Source organism: Crocuta crocuta, unplaced genomic scaffold (genome assembly GCF_008692635.1).
Source record: "Crocuta crocuta isolate KB4526 unplaced genomic scaffold, BGI_CrCroc_1.0 scaffold78, whole genome shotgun sequence".
In the NCBI taxonomy this organism is placed as follows: Eukaryota; Metazoa; Chordata; class Mammalia; order Carnivora; family Hyaenidae; genus Crocuta; species Crocuta crocuta.
The window spans coordinates 304178-323859 of record NW_027532617.1 but is presented as its reverse complement, the minus strand read 5'-3'; the positions used below and the strand labels follow the sequence as shown (position 1 = coordinate 323859).

Genomic DNA, 19682 nt, shown 5'->3' with positions numbered 1-19682 from the left:
GATGTAAGGAAATTACTTTCCCAAGATCCAAAGTCACACCCAACGAGAGCCAAGAAAAAGAAATGGCAGCCTGCATGTCCCAGGCAGGCAGAAAGCCAAGTCAAGTTCTTAGGGCACAAAACAAGGCAAGCAAGAAGGAATAGCTATCCCCAGGATAGAAATGATCAGTAATCAACAAGAATAGATTTGGAAAGGAAAGGACAACATGAAGTTTTATTTTTCTTTCTTGACTGGATACTAAAGACAGATTTCGGAGACCTGATTCTGGTAAGAATTCTTCCCTGTCTCTGGTTTCTGCCAGTTTTCTCAGGATCCTGCCTGCAGGCTCCAGTATCTACTAGAATTTGGCAAGGTTTTTTTTCTTAATTAATTTTAATTTTAGTTTCCCCTGGGCTTTTTAAGGGAGCAACATAGCAGTTTACTAGAAAATCCATCAGAGTTTTGTCAGCTCTGGGAGAGCCCATAATGGAGGCTTTCCTTTGAAGATAGATATGGGGGCATTTGAGTTGATATTGAAGGATTTGCACAAAACCTTTGAGGACAGTCTTTCTTCTAATGTTCCAGTTGATTACAAATGAGACATCAGTTTCTGGACCAGTGTTTCAATGATGGACCCCTAGGAGGGTATAATGAGGAAGGCCTAGGTACTGTTTTAGATACCTTTTGCATCTTTAATTTTTCATTGGCCTTTCGCAAGGAAAATTTTTTTAATGTTTTCTTTATTTTTGAGAGAGAGAGACAGAGCATGAGTTGGGGAGGGGCAGAGAGAGAGAGAGAGAGAGAGAGAGAGAATCTGAAGCAGGCTCCAGGCTCGAAGCTGTCAGCACAATGCGGGGCTTGAACACCTGAACACGAAATCATGACCTGAAGTCAGACACTTAACCGATTGAGCCACCCAGGCACCCCTTGCAAGGAGACTTTTGATGAAGCTATTTTGGAATCTTAAAGCCTTTTGGAAGCTCTTACACACCAAATAAAATAAATATCCCTTTCTGTTTGCTTGCTTTGGAAACCCTTGTTTTTAAGTGAACTTCTTAAATAATTTTGTCTCATTGGAATGTTCCCCATAATGGCCATTGTAATTCTAGGTTGTCTTTAGTTACATTTTGCCTTTTTGGTAATATTTATAGCTTCTGGGACCATAGTTCTAAGACATAAAATAAGCAGATGTGTCAGAAGGTGGCATGCTCAACTCTTTGGAATTTGAGGATCCCACTCTTTGTTTAAGCTAAGGCTTTGGGTCTCTTGGAGCCAAACTAATACCTATGGGGGATGTACCACTGGGTTGGGGATTATGTGGCATTTTACAGTATACCTCAGTGCACAGACATTTTCTTGAGGTTGGTGAGTGATGTAGTGTCACTCTAACCCATTCCATTACCAACTTATCATGGGAATATTAGAGTTAGGTAGCAGATATTGTAATAGCTTTTAAGTACTCAACTCATGCCCACAAATTTTTCAGCTTTTGGCTTCCAAGATTCCATTAGACTTTAGCTACACAAAGCAAAGTATTTTGGACCATGTGCAGTTTTTAAGTTGGATCCAGTCTGACTCCAGTCAATTACCATCAGCAGTTTCAAATGCAGAATTTGGGGACTGAACCAAGGGCTGGAGATTCCAATCATGTGGGGAACTGTAGAAAGCTAATTAGATTGGGAACTTGACTCAAAGACAGTGGAACTCAGAACCAAGAAAAACTTTCCTACAGTCCTCAGAAATGGCAATAAAGACAGAGAATTCAAAGGGTCTGCAGATACCATGCTTGTGATTCTCATTGTCCCTGAATTCATCAAGAATGTACTCTGGATTCCATCATGGCTACCAATGCTCTTAAAAAACAAAACTCAGCTGACAATATTTTAGAGTTCCTATTGGTTTTATTCAGTGACTCATGAAATCAAGCAGCATCCCATATGACAGATAGAGGAGAGGGCCAAAGAGCTGCACAAAATGAGAGACTTTCATAGGCAGAGGGGGATGGGATAAAAAAGTTACTAGGAAAAAGTGGATTGTTTGTGGCAAGGTCACCTTCCTTTAGGAGGGGATGGCAGATTACCTCACTGGTGATGACCAGGTCATTCCAGATTAAGATTCCACTCCTGGAAGAGGTTGAAATTGTATGGGCTTGGCACAAGTGACTCCATTTGGAGCCTATTGTCCCTTTGTTAATAGTGGCTGTGACAGAAACAGTATAGCCAACAAAGTAAAAAATATTTACTATCTGGTGCTTTACCAAAAAATGCTTGCCAACCCTTATCTAAAATATAGGTTAAACACACACACACACACACACACACACACACACGAAATCCCAATGTTTCAGTTACCAAATTTAGACCTTAAAAGGCATCTGGAAGCAAAAGAGGATTTGTAAGTAGATAACTATGAAAAAAAATATATTTTAATGGAATTTATATCATGAATTTTGGTGTGTGAAATCTACCATTTTTAAAGACATTACCATGTTATCATCTGTACTCAAGAAGGAAAGTACACTCCAAACATAATAACCAAAACTACAAACTATTTGAATAATAAACAAATTAACTTTACTTAGCAATTAAAGATTAAATATTGAATTCAAGTCAGATATGTATATATAAAACAGCTAGTCTCAAACTTTAGGTCATAAATCAAAATCAAACTAAAGGCATATCTGACATATAATGAAATATTGCTCATTATTTTAAAAAGGTGAAGGATTATATAACCTTCCTCTTAAATATTAGATGGCTGTATTAGCATCCTTGAGTTGTACTGGACAGTGCGAGAGTTCAGGAGAGAAATGCAAGACATTTGAAAAAATAGAGTTACATACTGGAATTATGGGAAACCCACATTTGTTTATTCCCTTGTGCATCCTGATAAACATTTATTGAGCACTTTTGATATGCAAATGACCCTACCAAGTTCTATGAGGGATGTAGATATTCGTATCTCTAAGGTATTTATCATCTGTGGGGAAAATAATACATGTGCACACCCATAATTATAATACAACTCAGAATCTGGTGAATTCAGTGGGAGTACAGGGCTATATGGGAGGCATTGGACAGGGAATCTAAGAGAACACTATGAGCAAAGCTGAAAAGGAAAATAAAAGGTTGTGTTTGGGAAATGTTGAGCATCCTATTGGCTATCATATAAGGTAGGAAAGGAAAGCAGTTAGGGGACTGGAAGATAGAAAAATCCATTGGTGGAGCACACGAGGGACTTATGGACCTGTTGAGGATTTGTATTTTATGCAGTAGGAATATCATGGGAAAGTCACTGATGACTGGTGGATATGGGGGTGATGAGAATGAGCCGATGGTGCTCAAAAGAATAGGTAGAAGGTGAGGTGAACCAGAGACCAGAGAGGAACTGATTTCTAATCAGAGGCATTAAGATCCTACACTAGATGGACAGCAGATGGAATGGAAAGGAAGTCCAGGAAGGAGAGGCATCATGAAGGAAAAAGAAACAAAAGATTTGACAGCAAAGAAGATGGGACAACATGAGGAAGAAGGAAGAATTAAATACTGAAATTAAGTTTTCTGACCTAAATGACAAGAAATAGCACAGTGCTGTCAACAGAATTAGAGTTCTGGAGAAGGAAATGATTTGAGGGAAATAATAAAATCCACTTTAAAAATGTTCAGCAGATTGAATTGTTGCAGTAAGTACATCCAGATGGAATATCTAAATAGGCAGTTGGGCATGTGGGAGTTTTCCTTCAAAAGAAAGCTTAGGGGCTGAACAATTTGATGTGGAGGTCATCCATGGTCCCATATAATTTTCTAATTATCCTCTTCACTTTTACCCATAGAAAGTGGAATATAAGCATCTGCATGTAGTCTCACTTGAAAAGCAAACAAGAAAATAGAAATAAGAATTCATTTACTCAACAAATATTTGAGTACCTTCTATGTACTAGATACTGGACTCTGCTCTGAAGACTCAATGATGATGGAGGGACACAGCTTCAGCCCTCAAAGAGGTCACTCTGTAGCTCATCTTTAGGAACACTCAGGGCTTTTTAATACTTATTTTGTAGCCAATATTTTTTTCACAATGACTTTCTTACAAGCACTCAATCTGTATTATTAAACTATTTAAGGGCCCTTCTAATTCAGTTTATTTTTCTTTCAGGATACATATAGCGGTTTGATGGGTCCTCTGATTATTTGCAGAGAAGGAGTATTGAATGAAAAGGGAAGAAGAAGCGATGTTGATTATGAATTTGCTCTCCTGTTTTTGGTATTTAACGAGAATGAATCCTGGTATCTGGATGACAATATTAAGAAGTATCTCAATAAAAATCCACGAGATTTTAAGCGCACTGATGATTTTGAAGAAAGCAACAAAATGCATGGTATAACAGAGGTTTAAAAAGCAACCCTTGTTGAGATAAACTCATAGAAATTCCTCTAACTATAGGAGGACCCCAGCCTCCTTCTCTGAACCTTTCCCATTCCCGGAGTACCTAGACTGAGGAAAATCCTCCAAAACTTTCCTTCAGAGGGAATGAGCTAAGCCATTGATTGACTGCCAGCAAGGTCCAATGAGACTTTGGGCCAATTATTTAGGGAGCTCTATCTCTGAAGGCTGGGATCCCTAAACTATAAGCCTATAAAGTAATTTTTAAAAAAACAAATTATCACTGGTATATTTCTATAAGAATACACAATGACATCTAGCAAATCAAATTTAAGGGCATAGTTTAACTGTTGTTGGGACATGAAGCACCATCATCAGGTTTCTGTTTTAATGTGTCTATGTTACTTATTTAATTCTATGTAATTTAAGGTACGGGTTTTTTTTAATTTTTAATGTTTATTTTTTGAGAGAGACAGACAGAATGTGAGTGGGGGGAGGGGAAGAGAGACAGGGAAACAGAATCTGAAGCAGGTTGCAGGCTCTGAGCTGTCAGCACAGAGCCCAACACAGGGCTCAAACTCACAAACCCTGAGATCATGACCTGAGCTAAAGTCAGATGCTTAACTGACTGAGCCACCCAGGCGCCCTGGGAGGTGTTTTTGTTTTTGTTTTTGTTTTTGTTTTTAAGAGAGAGTAATATGTTGACACATCCATACTCTCTCACCAAGATCTACCTCTGACCAAAAGTACACAAAAAGGGCTCGCCTAAGGTCACAAACTCAGTTAATTGTTAACATTGATTAGAATATAGTAGGCTGATTTCTGATTCAGCTACTTTCTCCTATAGTTTTGCTTCCCTCTCCCCCAAATTTCTTGGTATGCTCTCTATTTTTAAGAAATGCAACCCATTTGGTTGTGCCATGGTGCACAGAATAAAAAGTTAGTAGAAAGAGTGCGAATTTCCATCATGCAACCCAGCTTGAGTGTGTGTTGCTCATTGTTAGGTCATGGGCTCAGCCCATGTGAAGCTTTCCTTCTTTTGGAAATTCAGGCATTCTTAGGAACTTGTCCCAAACTAGTTATCAGAAAGTGAAGTATTAAGGAAATATCTCTTAATTCATTCAACTTTGGTTTATATAAACTTGATTCTCTGTGCTTTAATTCACTTGTCTATAGAATGGTACAAATAATGGCTGCCTCACAAATGAGCCTCTAACCCACCCGATAAAGAGAATAATGCCAAACAACAACCAACCAAACAGCACACACTGCTACCCAAGATGTAGCCTTTAAAAATTAACTACTGCTTCCCTTTTCTGGCTCTCCTCTATAAGGATTTCTTAGTAATCTGAATTTTGGGTCTAGAATGGTGGGGTCATTGGTGTGAGCGAGATTGTTACATGTTTATTAGGTTGATGAAAATATTGGTAACCTAAAGATCTTGAACCATTCCTAAAACCAGATTAAGTACTAAGCACTAATTGAAGGTTATTATTTTTTCACCTTCTTAGCTATCAATGGAAAGATTTTTGGGAATCTCCATGGTCTTATCATGAACGAAGACACAATGACAAACTGGTATCTGTTGGGAATAGGAAGTGAAGTGGACATACATACCATCCATTATCACGCCGAGAGCTTTCTTTACAAAGTAAGTATAAGGAATATGCTTTGAGGAAGAACTTTTGAACTAGAAGATTCAATTTTTCACTGTGAAAAAAGAGTTATTTGGCACTAAGGCTTGTGAGGTTCATATTAGAGATTAGAACAGAATAATGTTCCAATACCCTTCTCCTGGTAGATATTTCTTACTATGTACATATATTTTACTGTGCTTGTAAAAAACTCTCCAAGCCTCAGATGAGAGTTGTCTCATCCATTGTATGGGGATGATTTTTACCATTCTGGATTATGCTGTTATTATTGCATATGAAACCACCAGAGTAATTTCTCCCTATTTCTTAATATTCCTTTTCTCTTTTCCTTTCCTTTTTTTCCTTTCTTTTCTATGTTATTAGCTAACAGAATGATTCTATCCAGTAAAGGAGATACTTCGAGCTCTAGCTTGGGCCTTAAAATTTTATCTGTGCTTTTCTTTTCCCTACTGAGCTGGGCTGGACCGTGTGTGGCCTTCTGCTTGCTAGCATCTAAGCTGTACCAGGTGAGTGGTACTGGCTATCCAGAACCACCCAGGGAGCTATTCAAGAGACAGATTCCCGGGTCCCACCCTAGGCCTGAGGAATCAGAATCCTAGGGATAAGGACTAAATAGGCCATCATCCCAGGGAGTGTCTGCGTGGCTCAGTCATTTAAGCAACTGACTTCTGCTCAGGTCATGATCTCACAATTCCTGACCTGGAGCCCCGCATTGGGTGAGCTCAAGCCCTACATCAGGTAAGCAGGAGTACTGCTTTGGGTAAACTTGAGCTCCACTTCCTCTCTCTCCCTCTCTCTCCCACACACACACTCTTTCTCTCTGTAGCTCGTGGGATTCTCTCTGTCTCTCTGCCCCTTGCTCACTTTTGCCCATCCCCTCAAAAATAAATAAATAGTTTATTCCAAGTGCTTAGTGAAATCTATAAGAAAATAGAACAGAAAAGAATCATCCTATCTAATCTGTGGAAGTAACTGCATTGGTCTTTTTCTAGTTATACAGGAATAAATAGTAAATTTAATAAAACATCTAATATTTCCCCTCTGTATATTTATTTAACATAGTTTAAGATACCAAGTATTAGCCTACAATGGTTACAGTTATACATATTAAATGGCTATACTGCTTTTCAGAACTCAGCCTTTTCAACTCACATATTAAAAAGTATTTTAAAAGAAGTTTATAAAATTTAATAAAATTATAAAAATTATTCTATACATGTATGCAAGTATTTTGTATTTTGTATATAATTTTTTAAAATTAAGGTATAATTTACACTGAGTAAAAGTCCCTCTATTTAGTGTAAGGTTCTGTTTCGGAAAGCATATGTAGTAGTGTAATCAATACTACTTAGAATATAGAACATTTCCATCACCCCCTAAAATGTTCTTGTTGCATTTTCTAGAGTCAGCTACTTCTGAGTGATTTATTTTCATCTCTATTATTTTATCTTCTCAGAAATGTCATATAAATGGAATCATGACATCTCTAGCATTTTGAATCTGGCCTATTGCACTTGGCTTGGCATAGGCATTTGAACTGCATCCATTTCGTGTATGTCAGCACTTGTTCTAGCCGATTGTCAAGTAGTATTCCGGTATATGAATATACTGCAGTTTGTTAATCTATTTCCCTATTAAGGGACACTTAGGTCTTTTGTGCTTTGGGGTTATTACAAGTAAAGTCTTTATAAATATTTGTGTACATATTTTCCTGTGAACATAAGTTTTCATTTCCCTTGAGAAAATACCTTGGAGTTGGATTGCTAGACCATGTGATACATGTATGCTTAACTTGATAAGAAACTGACAAAATATTTTCCACAGAGGCAGTGCCATTTTGCATTCCCTCTTGAAAAGTATGAGAGCATCACCTGTGCCACATCCATGTCTGTACTTGGTATCTTCCATTTTTATTTATGTTTTCTTTGCCATCCGGCCAAGTAAATAGTGGTATCTCATTGTGTTTTATTTATATTCTCCTAATGGCTAATGATATTGAGCATCTTTGCATGTGTTTATTTACCATCTGCCATCCATAAACCTTCTTTGGTGAACTGTCCACACTTTATGCCCATTTTTTAATTTCATTGTTTCCTTATTGTTGAGTTTGAGGAATTTATATGTACACATACTTTACCAGCTATGCAATTACAAATATTTGCTCCCAGTCTGTGGTTTATCTTTTTATTTCCTTAGTGTTATCTTTCAAAGAACGTAAATTATTATTTTTTAATGTTTATTTTTGAAACAGAGAGCGTAGCAGAGGAGGGCAGAGACAGAGGGAGACACAGAATTTGAAGTAGGCTCTGAGTCAGCACAGAGCCCAAGACAGGGCTCAAACTCAAGAACCAACAGATCATGACATGAGCCCAGGTCAGACACTTAACTGACTGAGCCACCCAGAAGCCCCAAAGAACATAAATTCTTAATTCTGATGAAGTACAATTTATTGTTTTTCTCTTATGCATCATGCTTTTGGTGTCATATCTGAGAAGTCTTTGCTTAACTCAAGGTTACAAGGATTTTCTTCTAGTAGTTTTATAGTTTTAGGCTTTATATTTAGGCCTCTGATCCATTTTAAGTTTCAAGTTTTAATTTTGGCATATGGATATCCAATCATTCCATCACCATTCATTGAAAAGGCCACTGTGTTAAACTCATTGATTGTATATATGTGGGTCTATTTTGGGAATGTCTATTCTGTTACTTTGATCTATGTCTCTGTCCTTTCTTGAATATCACCCTGTCTTTATTACTTTAGTGTGATAGCAAGTCTTGAAATCAGGTGGTGATTATTTTAGCTATTCTAGATCTTTGCCTTCCCATATAAATTTTAGCAATAACTTGTTGATTTCTATTTTAAAAAATCCCACTATGATTTTGATTGGAATTGAATAGAATCTGTACATTGGCTTGAGAATTGATAACAATATTGAGTCTTCCAATTCATGAACATGGCATAGCTCTTCATGTATTTAGATCTTCTTTCATTTTTTCATCATTGTTTTATAGTTTCAGCATACAGATCTTACATATATTTTGTTGGATTATTACCTAAGTAATATCATAGGTTTTGGTGATAGTATAAATGGTATTGTCTTTATTTCAATTTCTAATTGTTCATTGCCAATACATAGAAATATAATTGATTTTTGTATAATTGATCTTATATCCTACAACTTTGCTAAATAGTTCTAGTAGCTTTTTTGTAGGTTTTGGGGTGATGGTTTCCTGCATAGACAATCTTCTTTTCTGTGAGTAGAGATGGTTTTATTTCTTCATTTTCCATCTGTATACCTTTTATTTATTTTCTTGCCTTACTGTACTGGCTAGGACCTCTACGATACTGTTGAATATGATTAGTGAAAGTGAATATCCTTGCCTTAGTCACAAGGGGAAAAGGATTTAGTCATTCATCATTAAATATAAAGTTATCTGTAGGGTATTGTTTTAATAGATCCTATTAATAAGTGGAAGAAATTTCCTTCTAATCTTAGTTGGCTGATGGTTTTACCATGAACAGATGTTAGATTCTATTAAATTCCTTTTCTGCACCTATTGAGATGGTCACATTTTTCTTCGTTAGTCTCTGAATGGTTTTCTTTAGTACACTGGTGATTTACATAGATTGATTTTAAAATTTTGAACCAATTTTCAACTTCAGGATTGTCATAATGTATTATCCTTTTTATATAATGGATATATAATGGATAGTGGATTCAAACTGCTAGTGTTTTTTAAAAGGATTTTATATTTATTTTCCTAAAGAATATTGGGTGTAGCTTTCTCTTCTCGTAAAGTATTTGTACGATTTGGGCATTAGGGTAATGCTGGCCTCACAAAATTAGTTAGAAGTGATCTATCCTATTTTCTGGAAGAGTTTGTTTAGAATTGGTATTATTTCTGCTTTAAATGTTTGGTAGAATTGCCAGTGAAGCCATCTGGACCTGGAATTTTAATTTGTTGGAAAGTCTTAATATAATTTCACTTTCTTTAATAGATAATCTGAATAGTGACATTAGGTAGTTTTCATCTTAAGGAATTTGTCCATACCACCTAAGTTGTAGAATTCACAGATAGTTATTCATCATATTCCTTTATTATCCCTTTTAATGTCTATAAGGTCTTAGTGATGCCCCCTCATTCATTCCTAGTATTTTTAATCTGTGTTTTTCCCCCCATGGAGTCCATTTGTCTATGAGTTTGTATTCGTTATTTATTCCTGTATAACAAATTACTCCAAAACTTAGTGGCCTAAAATAACAAACACTAACTCACAATTTTTCTGGGTCAGAAACCTGGGAGTAGTTTAACTAGTTGGTTCTGATCCAGCATTTCTTATGAGGTTGCAATCAAGATGTCAGCTGGAGCTACAGTCATCAGGTTTGACTGGGACTGGAGAATCCACTTCCAAATTCACTCACAGAGCTGCTGACTGAAGGTTTCAGTTCCTCACCATGTGGACATGGCACGGGAGCTGACTTCCCCCAGGCTGGGTGATCCAAGAGAAGGGAGCAAGAGACAGCATCTAAGTCTTTTGGAAGTAGAATGCCATCACTTCTGGCGTACGCAGTGGTCTCACAGACCAACTCTCCTACCATGTAGAAGGGGACTACAAAAGTTATGAACAGCAGGAGGCAGGGATCATTAGGGTCCATTGTGGAAGATGGTCACCACAAGGCTTATCAATCTTACTGACCTGTTCAAAGAACCAGCTTTTGCTTTCTTTGATTTATCTCTATTACTTTTCTATTCTCAATTTTATTGGTCTCTGCTCTTATCTTGATTACCTTCTTTCTGCAGATAGATAAATCTTACCGAGAAGATGTGTATGATCTCTTTCCTGGGACATTCCAAACTATTGAGCTGTTTGCAGATCACCCAGGGACATGGCTGTTACACTGTCATGTGTCTGACCACATCCACGCTGGCATGGAGACCACTTACACGGTCCTTCGGAACATAGGTACTGTTTTCTGTCAGTGATGGTGGGTGATAGCACTGGGCTTCCTGCAGGCCCTGAAAATAGGGGGCACTAGAGCCCCCTAAGAGCTCAGAGTCAAGTAAAAGAAACAGACATATAAATAGTAACTATAGTAGAATGTGATAAATGCCAAAGTGGAGTACAGAGGACGGGTTCAGAGGCAGTAGTAGGAGGTAATGTTTTATAGTCTGGGGGTGTGAGCAAACATTCTAGAGGCTATAATGCTTCAGATGGATCTTATTGGGTGGGGCAGAAGCTTGAAAGATAGATGAGGTAAGAATAGTATGTGTATTAGTATGAAGTAGAACAGGGAGAATTTCAGAAAGACTTGCAGATACAAATGGGATAAAATTCTCACTGGTGAAATAAAATAACTCTTGAAATAACTGAGGTCATGAAAAGAATCTACTTCTGTTGTTTATAAAACAATCATCTTGCCTTCTTTGTCCAGACAACAGGATCCCTTACTCCACCAAGTCTCCGTCTGGAGGTACGTCCACCATGCCTCACAAAGGTAATGATACCCTCCCCGAATCCTGCATGTGAATGATCAGTGTTCACTCCCTAGGGAAAGGCAGAGGGCTGATGCCTCAACTTTTCTCGTTCACAGAAGAACCTGGAAAGGAGCAGCTCTATTTCTTTGGCAAGAATCTGGGTCCTAGGGGAGCCAAAGCAGCCTTGGTCATCCTCTTCATCGTTGGACTCCTCTTCCTGGTCTCCACAGTGGTTCTCTCCCTCAGTCTGCACTCTGCAAGGAAGCATGTTGTGTACCAGGAAGTGCAGTCCTGCGCACTCCCCACGGATGCTCTGTGAACCAGCTGGTCCTCCTCAGCAGGGAAACTGGACAAGGCATCATTCATCGAGAAAGGTTTACATTATTTCCTGGATCAGGCTCTGATCCTCCAGAACATAATCAAAGCAATTTGCTTTTACTTATTTATTTTCTAATGGGCTGTGAATAATCCTCAGGTATAAAAAACAGAAAGAAGAATAAGCATGACTGAGAAAACACACTCAGTCTATTCTCTGAATGAATTTGCTGAAATGGGGAAACCCTCTGAAAGGTATCTTTAGTAGTTTCCATTTTTCATAATTCTTAGATTAGACAGTGCTTCCTTAGCTAACCACCCAAGTTTCCAATGGACGACTCTGGAAAAGAGTTACACGGCCTCACACATCTGACTGGGATGGCACTGGTTTTTCAACACTGTTACGTAAGACTCTTCCCTTAGTCGTTTCAGGGAAACAACTTTCTGAGGAGTTCATGAAAATGTCTAAATCAGTGTCTGCTGATAGAATTTGACCACATGAAGTTTCTGGAGGCTTTTGCCAGTTCTCCTGGCCTTTTTCACTTGAATATAAACAGTCTGTGCAGTTTGCCATAGAAGGTAGCTATCAGCATTTAAAAAAATAATTGCTGCTGTTTTTATGCAAATCTATAGAGACACTTTAATATTTACACCTCACTTACATGTTTTTACAGTGTTTCCGTTGCAACTTTGTTTTTATCAAGTATCATCTAGAGACTTTGTACTTGTAGTTGAGAATGTGGAGGGCTGGAAGCTGTAAAATCGCACCCTAGGTTCTCCTACGGCGAGGCAGACTCCCTAAACAGTGAGTGGGAGATTCTACAAGGGAGGGAAACTTTGCAGAAGGCAAGTCTTGACTTGAGCTTTGAGTCTGATTTTTCATTCACCTAGCAGGACCTGACCATGTTTGCAGCTTCCAGAAAATAAAAACAGTCTCACTGTGTGAAAAACACCAGGAAGAATTCATCAGTGCAGCTGACTGGTTGGAAGAAGAGATCTCACAAAATTCTTGATTCCATGCCTCTTAAAGACATGCCCTTTGTGGGAGGAGGGGGAAAAAAAGGCTAGAAAAAGAGAATCTCAGTGGCAAGTTTTTAAATCAATAAATCAGCTTTGCAGATACACATTACAGTTTTCTAAAAAGGCTCAAATGTAAAAATAAAATATCGGATAGCTAAACTCAACCCATTACAAAGCAATCCATACTCTCTGTATGCATGCCTAGACCTTAGGTTAAGATCGATAAAAGCAACTTTGCTTATGACTAAAATGAGAAATTGTCCTTAGCTCAGGGCAAGATGCCCTGCGATGCCAATGTCAATGCCAGATGAGTGATATCAGTGTATCTGCTTTAGCAGATCATTTGGATGTCCAGGTGAATGAGCAGGACCTACAAAATAGTCTGGTGGAGGGATATTTCATACTTTCTCATCTTCATCTTGGTGAGGGGAAACGGGTAATTTGATAGAAGCTATAGTCTTACATAAAACGGGATGCGAATACTAATAGTTCCGTTCGTAGTTTGCTCGAACGTCGTATCGAACAGTGTACCCAAAGGATTTTGAATTCCAGCCTGCTAACCATCGGTAATGTGATTTTGTAGTACATGCTCTACAGTTTTCATACATGTGTACGCTGTATAATTTCATAATAATAATTATGACAAATGCCTTATTTATATCTCACTAGACAACAAATTATTTAGTTGTTATTTTCCTTTTCTCTTAGTCTATTTTTTTAAATGAAAACGAAACCACAAAGTAGTTTGATCATACCATTTCTCTTTTTAATAAAGTTTCACGGATTATACAATGGCTATTTGCATTTTTTTCACTAAATACTGCTGATCACTGGATTGGTTAAAAGAGAACTATGTCTTAGAGATTTAGCAATTATCCTGGTTATACCTGCTAAAGGAAATGAAACAAAAATAACAATATATCTCCACAAATAACAGGACTCCCAGTGAAAGGCTGATACCTGTTACCTGAAACGCACCATACTTCTTTTTTCTGCCTGGGTCCTTTGAGAAAATCAGTTACATTTAGACACATCTCCTGTTACAATGGAAGACACTTCTTTGTTCCTGGCAGGGCCCCTCTCTTACTTGGCTCTGGACCTCATCATTCTTGCTTTCTCCAGGACTTCATTCCTTCAGTATTTTGTTTTCTCTCTGGGAGGAGGTCATCTGTGGTACCCACCACTGAAAGTAGGAAACAGAGGGCTGTTGTCCTTAAATTCATAATTCAGTTTCTCTGTTCCTGCCTTAGCAGAACTTGCTACCTGTCATCACCTCACCTCCTGCCTTCCTTGGCCTATTCCAGTGGCTTCCAATCCAGTGTGCCATGCTTCCGCATCCCAATACACTGTTGTCAGAGCAACAACCAGGATGCTATCTCCAGTGGCTTCTTCCCCATCTTTATCGTGCTCCACCTCGCTGCAGCAGTCAACAGCCCCTTCCTTCTAAACCCCCTCTAGCCTCATGGCTCTTCAACATCAACCCCCACCAGCCGTCATTTTCCTTCCATTGTTTTTCCTTCTCAGGCTCTTGCTAGTTCCTTCTCTGTCATCCAACTGAAGTGTTAGCAAGCTCAGGGCTGGACACTGGGTCCTCTTCTCTCTTTTGCCCTCTAGGGTAGGCTGAATAATGTCTCCCAAATATTTTGCGCCCTAATCCCTGAGCCCATGTTGCCTTCTCTGGCAAAAAGGACTTTGCAGGTATGAGTAAGTTAAGGATCCTGAGACAGACTACCTAAATTGGTCACAAATAAAATCACAGTGTCCTTCTAAAAGGGAAGCAGAGAGAGATTTGAGTACAGAAGAAGGCAATGTGACAAATGAAGCAGGACACTATGCTGCTGGCATTGAAGACGGAGGAAGGGGCCACAAACCAACGAATGCTGCTCTAAAACTGGGGAAAGGCAAGGGAACAGATTCTCCCCAGAGCCTCCAGAGGGAGCTTNGGAGGAATCTTTTATTCCAGTGAGAACGATTTTGGATTTAAGGGCTCCAGAACTGTTAGAGAATAAATGTGAGCCATCAGGTTTGTGGTAATTTGTGATAACCCTCTCCAGACGTTAGTTTTTCTCTTTTCATGAATCTGAGGACCACCTTTATGCTAATAAATTAAAAATGCGGTCAGGCCACAGGCCATAAATCCTGTTCAAACAGGATCACTGCGGCAGTCTCCTAACCAGCCTCTCTACTGTCACTCCTGTCCCTTCCAACCGCTCCATCCAGCTGCAGTGGTGCTCTTCCAGATCCGATTGCATCACTTCCCTGGTGAATACCCTCAATGTCTTTCCATGTCACTTCTAATTATATCCAAACTCCTTACCTTGGTCTAAGGCCCAGCCTGATTTGGCCCATGCCCACCTCTCCGACTTCATCTCCAACTCTTCCCTGATCTTTTATCAGGTCTTGTGCCCTGCTAGTTATTCCCTGCCTCCGGACCTTTGCACAGGCTTCTTTCTATGCCTGGAATACTCTTCCATGCCCCTCCCCACCTCTCCTAGCTCATCTGTGAGCTCCCCTGACTGCCCCCTTTAAATCAGATCCCTGCCCTTGTTATTTCCTATCTCCACTGTTTTCCACTGGAGGAGGGGTGGGGGCAGGGCGGACACAGGAAGAGGAGTGTCATTCAATCCCTAAATGTACCTTACAATTAGAAAAAAAAAAAAAAGCAATGTCATCAAAAATAAGGGAAGTCTAAGAAATCATCACAGCTCAGAGGAGACATGCATGACAACTAAACGTAATGTGGGATCCTAGATGGGACCCTAGATAAAAGTATACTAGGTAAAAATTAAGGAGGTATGAATAAACTGGATTTTCACTAATATTAATGCAGCATACTAATATGTTAATAAGAGGGGGAAATGGGTGCAGGAGTGCGGGTATATAGGAACTCTCTGTACTATCTGTTCAATTTTTCTGTAAATCTAAAGCTATTCTAAAAATTAAACTCTATTTTTTTTAAAGCAATGTTGCATACACTCTCATGTGACACCTTAAACTTCTGAGATTGGTAATGACAGTCACCAGATGCTCAGAGCCCCGACATGGCAGGCACTGTTACCAGTATTTTCACATGTAATCCTCAGAGCAACCGGATGAGGCAGGTGGTATGATCCCTATTTGACAAGTGAAGAAATTGAGACTTAAGAGATTTCCAGGGATATATTCTTGGTCACACAGCAAGTGAGTGGCAAATCTAGGAGACAATCCCAGGCTCTTACTTTCTGGTCTCCTCCAGAAGAAACTTGGCACAAGTCAGACTGATCTGATGTTTGGAATAAGAAATCTGGCCCCCTTCACTATCACTGTCTTCTGTGTCATTTGCCTTTATCAATGACAGGGCACCAGTTTGGACTCTTGCTACAGCTCATATGCAAAACTGCAACAGCTTCTCCCCGGCCTCCCCACTCCTGCTCTGCATTCTGATCTGCTCTTACACGTGGCTGGAAGATTAATCCTTTTAAAGCCTAACTCTATTTATGTTACTCCCCTCCCAGAACTCCCTAATGCCCATTGAAAAGAAAGGTTCAGACTACCTCTCTGGCCCAACTTATTCATCCTTCACTTCCTCACCTTCGTCTTCCTTGTACCAGGGTCAAGGGTCTCTACTTCCCATGTCCTATAACAAGTTACCTTTCTTGCCCCTCTTGTGAGTTCCACAAATGTGTATGGACGCCCTGCTAAACTAAAAAACCTGCAAGGGCCAAGGCAATTTACAAAAATGCTGAAATGTCATCCAGATCTTCAGAGGGACTTGACGTCAATGAGAAAGCAGACAGGCAATCAACCATCACAGGAGGCAAAATGAGCTAACTGCTAGAGCACAAGCAAGTGCTAAGGGAGGGATCCTGGGAGGCTTCCGGAAGAGGGGACGTCCTGGCCTGCTCGATATGTAGACGCTGACAAGGAGAGAAGGGACATGGCATCTACGTTTTCACTTGCTCCCGTCCCAGCTGTGCCGCCACAAACGGACTCATGCTTCTGGGGGCCCCTCTTGCTGGGCAGCGCCCGTCCTCCCCGCAGCTCATTCCACTTTTCACAACATCACTTACCCTTTCTAACCTCTGTTACAGCTAATTGTGCACCTGCTTTACTCCTCTTACTACACCGTGAGATCTTTGAGGAAACGGAACGCATCGACTTCATCTTTGCCTCTCCATCCATGCAGCTTATAAGTGGTCCACCACTGGGGTCCAATATATGCCTTGAGGATATACGCAAGCGAGTGAAAAATGGGCCACTTGTTTTTAAACAAATTTCAAGGTGAAACATTTTCACATTCCTTCAGACATTTCTTTAATAAATACTCATTAAAACACAAATGTGTCAGGCACTTGTGCTAAGTGTTGGAGAGAAGAGTGGTACATGTGTGCATGGATCTGCCTTCATGAAGCTTACCTTCTAAAGGGGAGACATGGGGATGCCTGGGTGGCTCAGAGAGTATCTGACTCTTGATTTCTACTCAAGTAGTGACCCCAGGGTTGTGGGATCAAACCCTGCACTGGGCTCCAAGCTGAGCGTGGAACCTGCTCAGGATTCTCTCCCCCCCCTTCTTCTCTGTCTCCTTCTGCCCCCTCCCCTGCTCTCTCTCTCTCTTTCTAAATAAATAAATAAATAAAGCAGAGACAAACAGTAAACCAATAAATAGTTAAACCAATACTGTTAAACGGTAATTGTGATTATCATTAAGAAGGAAAAATGAGGCGGGGGGGGGGGCTCAGTTGTTTAAGCATCTGACTTTTGCCCAGGTCATGATCTCGCTGTTTGTGGGTTTGAGCTCTGACTCGGGCTCTGTGCTGACAGCTCAGAGCCTGGAGCCTGCTTCCTATTCTGTGTCTCCCTCTCTCTCTGCTCCTCCCCGCTCATGCTCTTTCTCTCAAAAATAAATAAAACACTGGGGCGCCTGGGTGGCTTAGTCGGTTAAGCGTCCGACTTTCGCTTAGGTCATGATCTCGCTGTTTGTGGGTTTGAGCTCTGCCTCGGGCTCTGTGCTGACTGCCAGCTCGGAGCCTGGAGCCTGTTTCAGTCTGTGACTCCCTCTCTCTCTGCTCCTCCCCGCTCATGCTCTTTCTCTCAAAAATAAATAAAACACTAAAAAAAAGAAGAAAAATAGAGGGCACAAATAACAGAGAATATTCACATAGCATTCATCAGTTGCCCGGCGCTGCTCTTTGCATTTTACATGTGTTAACTCATTTGGTCCTTATCACAATCCTAAGAAGTACAACCACTTTACAGATGAGAAAACTGAGGCATAGGAGGATGGACTAACTTTCCAAGGCCCACAGCTAGTTACCAGTAGTGCCAGTATAACAAGAATATATAATTTAAAAGGGCCTAATCTAGTGCAGTTTAGTCAGGGAAAACTTTCCTAAGGCAATGACCTCCAGCTGAGGTCAGGAGGGTGCATAAGGCCCAGCAAGGAGGCTACAGTGGCAGCGTCTGGGGCAGGGAAAGCCTTGGAGGCAGGCCAAGGGCTTGGCCAACTTGGAAAACTGAAGGCCAAATCGTGAAGTCTGGTGAGGCAGGCAGTGACCATGCTCAGAAACACGGATTTTATCCTAAACACAAAGTACACTTTAAGCAGGGGTGGGACGTGATCAGATGGGGGCTTTTAAAAGTTCCCTTTGGCAGCTGTGGGAGCCAACTGGCTCGCACGCCTCGGGGCTACACTTCTGTATGCGGTAAGCAGATAGCACACAGGACGGTGGCCTGGAACCCAGTGCTGGCAATGCAGGTGGAGAAAACCCGCCAGATGTTCTATAGTTAGAGAGGCGCCAAGTGAACTTGGAAATTGGTTATGGCAGCTGGAGAAACGGAGGCGTGAGAGATGGTGCTCGAGGTTTCTGGCTTGGTGCTACAGGTGGATGCATTCTGCCTGATTGGGAAGAGGCGGGGTGGGGGTGGGGACTGCAGTCCTGGCCATGAGGAGTCTGGAGTCGTGTGAGCCATCCAAGTGCAGAGCTGTGCAAACTGTTGGGAGTGCTCAGAGGGCAGGCCAGGGCGCAGACCTGCCGGAGGGACCTGAGGGCACACGGAGGACGCGTGCACGGGCCCGCCCAGGAACACGGAGCAGAGAAGGCAGCCCAGTCCCGCCCGAGGAGCCGTAGTGCCCAAGGGTGCGGTCAGCCCCAAACGATGTCCGCTAGAGCATGTCCTGCTGTCTGCTTCTCCCGCTCCACGTCCCGTAAGTGGTTCGGAAGCAGCTGTCCCCAGCCGCACCCGCCCACTCGCGGACAGCCGGGGTGGCTCCCACCCCGAGGCTCCGACTGGGAAGGCTGGAGAAAAAGCGCGGGCCGCGCAGCAATCATTGAAGCGGGAGGCTCAGGCTCACCCCGCAGCTCGCGCCCCCACTTAGCCACAGCCCCTGGAAGGGTCCGGAGTCCCCTCTTCTCCACACCGCTCCACTGGCTTTTACGCAAGCCGTTGCGCTTTGAAGCCTTTGCAGCTCCTTTTAACGGGATACCGCCGTGTGGAAGCGCTGGGAATGGGGCGTAAAGAGGGACCGTCCTGTCTCCAAGGTGAGGGATCGCTTTCAGAAATGATTTCAAAAACCGCGGTCCAGGAAGAGGGGAGGGCGAGGCCAAGGGGGCGAGCAGTTCTGAGGCCCCGCTCGCGGGGAAGATCCCTGCGCGGAGGCGCATCCCGGGGGCGCGGGCGGGCTGCCGCGCCCCCCCCGCCCGCGTCACCGCGGTTTCCGGCGACTCCACGCCCCCCGCTCGTCGGCCTCCCGGGGTAGTTCCGGAAGAGCGCGGCGCAGAGCGCGAGCGCGAGGGCGGGCGGGACGGCGGCTTCGGCCTCGGGAGCCGGGCGGAGGAGTCGCGGGAACGACGAGAGACGTTCTCGCGCCTGAGG

General features: G+C 41.5%; 1 protein-coding gene across 1 annotated transcript in view; it reads left to right on the top strand.

Annotated features, from left to right (window-relative positions):
- HEPHL1 (hephaestin like 1) overlaps positions 1-11960 on the top strand; it is an 81026-nt gene extending 69066 nt beyond the window's left edge. The window contains exons 16-20 of the mRNA XM_077780616.1: positions 4135-4357; positions 5874-6013; positions 10821-10983; positions 11453-11515; positions 11612-11960. Coding sequence (XP_077636742.1) covers positions 4135-4357; positions 5874-6013; positions 10821-10983; positions 11453-11515; positions 11612-11814 — 792 coding nt within the window. The 3' untranslated portion in view covers positions 11815-11960. The remainder of the gene's footprint in view (positions 1-4134; positions 4358-5873; positions 6014-10820; positions 10984-11452; positions 11516-11611) is intronic.
- Positions 11961-19682: the final 7722 nt, after the last annotated feature.